The sequence below is a fragment of the Taeniopygia guttata genome, chromosome Z, assembly GCF_048771995.1.
Source record: "Taeniopygia guttata chromosome Z, bTaeGut7.mat, whole genome shotgun sequence".
NCBI classification, from domain to species: domain Eukaryota; kingdom Metazoa; phylum Chordata; class Aves; order Passeriformes; family Estrildidae; genus Taeniopygia; species Taeniopygia guttata.
The window spans coordinates 54,117,775-54,126,869 of NC_133063.1; the positions used below are offsets into that span (position 1 = coordinate 54,117,775).

At 43.1% G+C, this 9,095-nt stretch overlaps 1 protein-coding gene across 1 annotated transcript; it reads right to left on the reverse strand.

Annotated features, from left to right (window-relative positions):
- Positions 1-295: 295 nt before the first annotated feature.
- On the reverse strand, positions 296-2,802 carry LOC115491209 (uncharacterized). Its single transcript, XM_030258682.4, has 2 exons — positions 2,653-2,802; positions 296-2,563 (listed from the first exon to the last, which is right to left on the reverse strand). The coding sequence occupies exons 1-2, from the start codon at positions 2,674-2,676 to the stop codon at positions 440-442; spliced, it is 2,148 nt and encodes a 715-aa protein (XP_030114542.4). The 5' UTR covers positions 2,677-2,802; the 3' UTR covers positions 296-439.
- Positions 2,803-9,095: the final 6,293 nt, after the last annotated feature.

Sequence of the window (9,095 nt, forward strand, 5' to 3'; positions counted from 1 at the left end):
AGGGACAAAGAACCAAGAACAAAGGAGGGTCCAGGATCATATACAGGACTAGGGAGGTGGAGGATCAGGTCTGAGGGCCAATGGATTGAGGGAATAGGGGCGGTACAGGGGCAGGGTTAGAGGGTAACAACCAACCAGGATTCAGGGGAGAAGCTGTAAGGAATGACGACCAATACAGAAAGAGGAAGTGAGGAACATTCTAGAACTGGGGGAGGGAAAAGGGATGATGTAACTTGGATTATTAGCACAAAGGCACAAGGAACTGTGGGAGAACATTTATTTGTGTCACCCTAATTTAAAGGCGTGGCTCTTCCCATGGTATCCCTGCCTCAGCATTCCCTTCTATGTCTTTGGATGCAGCAGCAGCCTGTGTGGCTCCTTCAGGATGTGGGGCAGGCTGCATGTCAGCCGCCATCTATGGGGCCCAGGTGGCATCACCCTAATCCTCAGGGTGCGGTGCCAGGCAGGGGCAACAGACCTGTCTGAACAGCCCCCAGAGCGCTGGTCTGTGATGTTTCTTGTGGGGAGCTGGCTGCCACCTGAAGGCTTGGGCTCGGGCTCCCAGCCAGGGACCGGAGCAGCTGGGATAGCTGTACTGGGCAGGACCTGCCTCTGGCACCTGCTTCTTGAAGGCAGGAGGAACTGCTGGTCCTCTGGGAGCTTGGGCTTTCACGTGGGGAGGCAAGGCACCAAGTGGCACTTGGGGGCATGGCTCAACACAAGCCTCCTGAGAGACAGGCGCTGGGAGCCCATCCTCTACAAAGCATCCCAGTCTTTTGTCTGTGTCTTCTCCAGATAGCTCAAGGACACTCAGATCGTCCCACTCGTCCTCCTTCTGCAACGAGAGCTTGACGCTAGTGCTGTGAACACTCATGTATTCACAGCTGTCCTGCATCAGCTCTTTATCGCTGTCATTTTTCCAGCTGGACTGCATGGAAGGTCTGTTAATATTCCCTTTGAACACCTTCTGGCCGATGGAAGCTTCCTCTTCAGAAAGTTCTTGTCCAATGGACTCTTCCCAGTCAGAGAGTTCTTGGTAGCTACTGACTTCGGGGGATAGCTCTTGCCCGCTGCATTCTTTGCAGTTAGACAGTTTTTGGGAACTACCAACTTCCTGGGAAAGCTCTTTCTCCATGCATTCATCCCAGTCAGAAAATTCTAGGTAGCTCCTGGATTCTTCTAGGTACAACTCTTGTTCTGTGCAGTCTTCCCCTTGGGACAATTCATGGTTGCTACCAACTTCTCCTGGGGACAGCTCTTGCTCCAAGAAGGCTTCCCCTGGGGACAATTCCTGGTAGCTACCTACTTCTCCTGGGGACAGCTCTTGCTCCAAGAAGGCTTCCCCTGGGGACAATTCCTGGTAGCTACCTACTTCTCCTGGGGACAGCTCTTGCTCCAAGAAGGCTTCCCCTGGGGACAATTCCTGGTAGCTACCTACTTCTCCTGGGGACAGCTCTTGCTCCAAGAAGGCTTCCCCTGGGGACAATTCCTGGTAGCTACCTACTTCTCCTGGGGACAGCTCTTGCTCCAAGAAGGCTTCCCCTGGGGACAATTCCTGGTAGCTACCTACTTCTCCTGGGGACAGCTCTTGCTCCAAGAAGGCTTCCCCTGGGGACAATTCCTGGTAGCTACCTACTTCTCCTGGGGACAGCTCTTGCTCCGTGAAGGCTTCCCCTGGTGACAATTCCTGGTAGCTACCTACTTCTCCTGGGGACAGCTCTTGCTCTGTGCAGAGTTCCCCTGGGGACAATTCCTGGTAGCTACCAGCTTCTCCTGGGGACAGCTCTTGCTTTGTGCAGGCTTCCTCTTGGGATACTTCTTGGTATTTGTTCATTTTTTGATGGGAGAGCTCTGGGTCTTCCTTATCATCATACTGGAAAAGCTCAAGCTCCCCAGCCAAGGTGCCCTTCTTGCTCTCCTGTTCTGACAGGCCTGACCCCCTGTCTGCCTCCTCCTGCTGGTCCCTGAGTGCCTGGGCTCCCAGCAGGATGGTTGAGTGGCTGGTTGAGGGACTGGTTGAGGGGCTGAGTGGGGCAGAGATTAGTCTCTCTTTCCTTTCTGCTGGAGCTGCTGCTTCCAGTTCTGCAGCTATGCTTTGCTCCAGGTCCCTCTGTTCCTCTGGCTGCTGGCCAGTTGCCTGGACCTCAAGCACAGCCTTGCACACCACCTCAGAGCTGATGTGCCCTGTTAAGTCCAGCAGAGCCTGGCAGCACCCTGGGGTGGTGTGTGAGGCAGGGCTCTCTGTTCCTGGGCTCTCTGGGCTGTCTGTCTCTGTCTCTGGGCTCTCTGTCCCTGACAACAGCACCTCATCACTGTCTACAGGAGAATCTGGTGCTTTTTCCTCCCTGGCAGCCAGAGGACAGTGGTACATCTCTTGCTGGACTGTCACACCTACCTCATACTGGAATGTCATTTCTTCTTGCTCGTGGTAAAAGTCCTGGACTCTCACTTCTTCCCACAGGAAAAACTCTCGGCCACTAATATTTCGCCTTGGGGAAAGTTCTTGACCTGCATTGTCTTTCAGCTCTTCATCCATGTTGACAAAAGCTCCCTCCTTCTCAGTCTGTGACAGGGGCAGGACTGAGCTGCCCTCTGCCCTCAGGTCTACTTGAAAGCTGGTCAAGGGACTGGGGTCTGGGAACTGGGATTTACCTTGTTCTCTTCCATCTCAGACATCCTTTAGTGCAGAAGGATCCTGGGAGTTGCTTCCTCCTGAGACGTAAGTTCTCATGGAGTTGGTCACCACAGGATTGTCTGTGTGCCCCTTAAGTACCCCCCTGGCAGGATGGGGCTCTGCCACATCACAAGAGCTCTGGTCATCACAATGTCCTATGTCACCAAGGGTCCTGACACAACACACCTGTGTCCTGTGTCACAAAGGGCCACACCCGGCACCCCTTGAACAGCCATACTTGATAAAACTGTGGGTTTCTAGCCCCCTCATAACTTTATGATCCAGCTGTTAAAATTTTCAGAAATGCCCCTGCCTGAATTAAGGTGCAAATGACACCATATGCCAAAGTGAATAGCGTATGGGTTTTATTTAACAGTAAATGGAACGGGGGGGGGGGGGGGTAAGGAGGGGGGTGGGGTTAGGGGGGTTGGGGTAGGGGAGAGAAAGAAATAGAATAGAGGTAGGGGCAAGAAAGAGAGTGACTGAAACAGATTAAGTAGAAAATATCACCACTCTGTTGATCTCAATGGTGTACCATTGATGGTCTCCATGAGGGCTTCTTTATGGTGAAAAGAAACATCGAGTTCAGTGGATTGATATACACTTGGGTTGGGTGGGAAGGCCTAGGTACCTCCCCTTGGGCAGGGGACAAGTTAGACTCAGTCTCTTGCTGATCTCTCTGAATCTATTGATCATTTTGTACCATGTGCAGTGCTCTGCTGCAAGGCTTCAGCAGTGAGTCTGGGGAGAGCTATGTAGGTCTTTGATGGATCATGACACCTCCTCAATGCCCCTCATGTACATGTCCCGTGGATGTGGGCTTCCTGGGGTAGGAGGTTTTACAGCTGAGGCAGTTTGTGTAAGGGAGGATGGGTCATGGATGTGCTGGGAATTCAGTACACAGCCCCACAGCAGGGCATAACTATGAAGCTCCTCAGTTTTATTTCACCATGCAATCCCAGGCAGCTAGAATACTTCTGGTGGGACTCACAGATTTGCAGAGTATGTGACAGAAAACTGTTAGATATTGATAATATGCAATTATACATATTATAAACTTTCTTTGGTACCTTTCCTGAAGGAAAAATTGCAACTAGGCAATCCTCATATGACTGGCCTTTAGCTCTTGGCATTTATCAATGGAATTGGCCATTACATCAGTGTTATATATAGCCATGGGAAAAGAAGTTGTTGTAAACAGTCTCTCAAAACAGGGATTAAGTGCATAATTGATTTAAAGTGACCCTGACAATGAAGTCGTCTCATTACAAGGCTCTGCAGCCAGGGCCCATTGAAGTAATCGGGTGTTTTCTCCTGGATGTTTTTGAGACATTGGAATTTTGTCAGCATTGACATAGAATGAACTGCCAGGAGTGTATTTGTAGATGTCAATAACATCTCTTTCAATGTTTTTCTAATTCCACTGAGTATAAGACAGAAAAGTATAGGTTACCCTGTGACTCATTTATGAAAAGAAAACAAAAATCTTAGTAATTCCATTATCTGTCCCATTTATTTTCATTTTTCTATGGCATCCCCAGGGTTTCCAGCTATAACAATTTCTGAAGGGGCTATTCTTCCAAGAACAACTTTCTTAACAGATAAATGGAAGAACAATATATCTGTAACATGAATTTTTAAAGTTTCCAGAGAGAAAATACTTTTTTTTAATCTTTTCTAGGAAAAAAAATTTGTAATGCAAAAATTCAGCCTTTTAATCAGTTCAAGATAATTGGATACCTGCTGTTACTCTGGGAATTACTCCTTCAAGATGCTAAGGAAAATATTTTCCGAGTGGGATCAGGCAGGCACTACAACAGGTTGCCAAAAGGGATGTGTGGCCTCCATTCAGCTCATCTGAGCAAGGCATTAAGCAACCTAAGCTGATGTTACAGGTATACCTGCTCTGAGCAGGTTCTTGGATTGGGTGATATCCCATGCTCCGTTCTACAGACAGTTCTTCTCTTAGCCTATTATTTTGAGAACTTACACAGAAAGTGCTAACTTCTTCAACTCTTGCACTTCGATAGACAGCAGATACCTGTGCTCAGGGACATTTATTTTCTACTCAGACTTGGGTCTTTATTAATTAGTAGAATAAAATAACTGAGTGAGAAAGAGAAAAGGAGGATTTTTACAAAATAAGTGTGATTTTAAAAGTGGGGCAATTTTCTTTTGATCTTAGGTAAGTACTAAATAATCTTAGTCATGAATAATTTAATATTAATTTCTTTGTACAAAAACTACTTTTATAGCAGCCTAACACAAGTTTCTGGAGAGAGGTTAGTTCTGATCTATATATTCTTGAGAACAAAAGCTGGCCATTGTCTCTTAATAGTTAGGATGCCAAAATACTTTTGTGTACTCACTGTTCTGACTTCAGTTTCGTATGGTCAGAGGTATCAGAAATTTCAGAAATATCAGCCCTGATACAGAAGAATACCCTAACAAGTTCATGTTTTTTTTTAGTTGACACGTGGTCTGGATTTTTCTTTCTGACCAGGTAATCGGTTTGGAGCACAAAATGCTGATCCCCAGAAAAAACTAGCCCAACCTGTGGGACTCTTCCCAGATTTTTTTCTCAATCCATTCGGTTGTAAACTGCTAAGTTGCAGAAAATGTAATTGTTTATTTCTGTTCCTTGGAGAATAGGAGACCTGGTTCCATTATTTGACTAATTTTTGTGGGTTTCTTTCAGACCTCTCAACGTTTGTTTCTTGCTGGCTGAGTCTCTGGGGATGTAAGAGACAAAGACTGGCACGTTTTTTGCCTTTAGCACTGAACAGTGCTGTGGCTTCTCTGGTTACCGTATGTTCCAAAAAGCAAATGTGGGGTGCCAGATGATGCAATGACATGTGCCATGCTACTGGCTGAATAGAAGTGTCACACAGGATTCAGCTGCACCACTTTCTTGCCTGCATTCTTATTCTTCCTCAGTTTGGTGCATTCAGAGTTAAAGTTTGTGGGGCACAACTGAATGCAAAGATCTAATTCTCTCAGTTTGAGGGACTGAATTTAGGATCATATTTGCACTAAGCTGTTTTAGTGGTCTGTTAAGAAACAGGCCTTTTCAGTGTTAGTATTGAGCTGGATAAGAGGCATCCTCTTCTCTTTCAAGAGGGAGCTAATAATTAATACATTCCTGATTAAGGTACCTGGCTAGCAACCCAGAATTAGGCAAGATGAAACCAGACAGAACACAAATGCTATCAAGGCCAGCCCTAATCCGAACAGTCTGAATCCACAATTTAATTTTCCTAGGAGTCACACAGATCCAGCCTGTTTGACTTTTTTTCTGTGCTTCTGTCCTTCAATTTTCATATGTCAATGACATTGTCATTACTAGCAATGTGTGGGTTCCTACTCCATGCTAATTAACTTTTCTTTCGTGGAGAAGTTAACAATAGCAAGAGATTATTGGTTATGAGAATATATATCTGAGTTTTTTGCGAGAAATGTAGAACCCCTAATTCCTGGCAAAGTCTGCTTTGGTGCAAGTGATCTCCATATCACCCCATACTCCAGCTCTTCCATCCTGTTACAGAATGGAATCCAACAGTAGGTCAAAAATCATCCATGAGATTCAGGGTCTGATTTGGATTTTATACCACCCTGCAAATATGAAGTGATAAAATAGTTTGGAAGTACAGAAAAAGTAAAATATGAGAAACTTAAAAGAAGGGAGAAATGCAAAACTGGCTAAAATCAGAAAGGTCAATTATGGCTGATATGCTTAGATTCTGTAGGAATTTCTTTTTCCTCTATCGGTTAAGTATTTCCAGTTTGTATATATCTAGCTGTCATTTTGTAAATATTCAATAATTGTTCACAAGCATCTTGCTTGCCTCTCACACTTCTGGGATCAGAGGGCTTTCTCTACCTCCTCTCAGCTTTCTCAGTTGTAACCCACCTTTTTTTTTTTTTTTTTTTTTTTTTTCTGGGAAAAGACTTCAATCTGCTGCAAAGCGTGTCCTGCAATGGTTTGAGATTCCCTCTATCTCACTGAAGCTTGTAAGCTTGTATGCATGAATAAGGGCAGTGGGTCTGGTGCACTCCTTTTCACTGCTGAGCCAACTTGGAGCTATTTTGTAGCTCATTAGATACAGAATATTTTAGCATTTTAAATGTCAGTGTTTTCTAAAAAAATATTTTACTTCATTCATAATATGCAAGGATCTAATATCCTGAATTTATATGCCAGACTGGCAAACAGAAGAGGGAAGGGTGTCTAGCAAATAGTGTTTCAGTTTTTGTCTTAGGGGTTTCCCAATTTTTCTCTGACCATCTGTCTTTATGTATGATTATTCTACTACAAGCCTTGTTATGATACCAGAATAGTTTTATAAATATGCAATTAGAGGTGGGCCCAGTTCAGCCTGAACATTTGTGTGTATGTTTGTGTGTTTATCTTTGCCTCTGTGTATGAAGTTCATTTCCAAGGAATCCAAACCTGGATTCAAGTCCAAAGTCCTCAGATGGTCCCTGTCATTGCAGAAGGCTAAGCCAAAACAACTGAGCAAAACTTTGAAGACATTTACACTCTAAATCCTGGTCCAAATAACTAGAATTCCTTTCCTTCTCTCATCCCTTTAATTTAAATTGAAGATAAGATCTAGGGAGCCCAGGAAAAAGAAAAGACAATATCAACAGTTGATATTAATTGCCTTTTATCAATCCCTGAAGGGTTCTCAAAATATTTAAACAATCTGCTCTAAGTAAAAACATTAATAAAATAAATGTGAGAAAGAAGAAAAACAGTAATTACAGCAGAGTTTAAACATCACATCTGATAAGTAACAAAGACCTCTAAATTAAACAAACAAAACAGATAAAAGAGAAAGCATAGTAAAAAAAAATCAAAGCATTGTCCTAAATGGCATAGAGGTCGCATGAATTAAATACCTCTAATATCTTTCCAGAAAGAAAACATCCTTAAAAGCCTGGAAGAACTGAGTTCTAAATTCTTCATCAGCATTCAAAGTGCCTTCCCCTTCTTTCTATCCCAGCATTTTTCCTAAGGCCTCATGCTTGACCCATAAAAACTATGTAATTGTAATAAACAAAAAATAAACTTTTGACCATTAATGGAAGATTAGAGTGTTGTAGGAAGTAGGTGGAGTATGAAAACCTTAAGCCAAGAGTATGTTCAAGGTCTGAGAGAGGCTCTTTATATGAAATACATATTAAATACATGGAATTTATTTGTTATTTATTGCAATTATGCATTCTCTTTGCCACCCAGTTATATTTACTAAGTATCAGTTACTTGCAGATTTATTTGATTTGAAGGCAAAATATTTGTTAATTTTATGGCAGTTCTGCAATGTTGTAGAACTCAAATTGTTGTCAAAATTATCCCAGTCAGGGCAATTTGAAAAGCTTGTGGTGTGTTAGCTTAACCCAACTTTTTGGGTTAGAGATATGGCTGCTGAATTGTACCATACATTATTTTTTCTTTTATTGGACTTGAATGGAGAGATACCTTAAATCCAACCTTTATTTAATTACAAGGCCTTAAATTACAAGGCCTTTGGGCAGGCAGCTGTTCAGCAACCTCTGCCAGCACTTCCTTCTCCCTGCTGCTGAAACCTCCTCATCTTCATCCTTGATGTTTTACATGGCTGATATCCTTCTCTTACATCAGTCATTTTTATAAAAGTGATGCAGTGGAGTTTAATCTACTTCACTTTAGGGTAGCAAGTATATTTCTTCTTGTTTTTCTTGCATTTACTATTAAGAAGTTACATTTTTATGCAACCCTACAATAATGTCATTAAGATGAAACACTGGGGGCATTTCCATTGAGATGAAGGATATGTCAGAATTTTAAGACTGTTTCTCATGTGGTTCTTCAGTGACATATATTTTTTTCCTGTTAAAAAGGAAAAAAAAAAAAGAAAAATAAAAGAAAACCCAACAAAGGAAATTGGCCTGGGGAAAATGCCACTGAGATACTGTTAAGAAGTCTGACTTAATGCCAAGCAGCATATGCAGGGCGAATGCTCAGTCCACCCATTGTGCTTACAGCCACAGGGGGCTGAGAATAGTACCCTATGAGATTTTACCAGAAGTGTGGTAAAAAGTATTCTGGTATAGCTCCCTGTCTTTCTGAAATGAAAAAACTTAGTTTTTGCTTTAACTTAGAAAACCTACTTGGACATAGGTTTTTATTTCTGTGTTGACACTGCATCATTGTGCTTTCAAAGAAGTGCTGTGAATGAAGTGCAGACTATTCTTAGCATACTGCAAAGTTAATTGTAACCTGGATACCACTTATTCCAGTGCAGGTGGTGAGGGGCCATTGAGTCCATGGCTGCAGAAGTTATGGCCATGGTGCTTTTACTAGTTCTTTTTACCAGAATGCAGCCTATGAAGATCTATTTCAACCTAGTCTAATTCTGAGCAGTTTTCAGACTGTTTT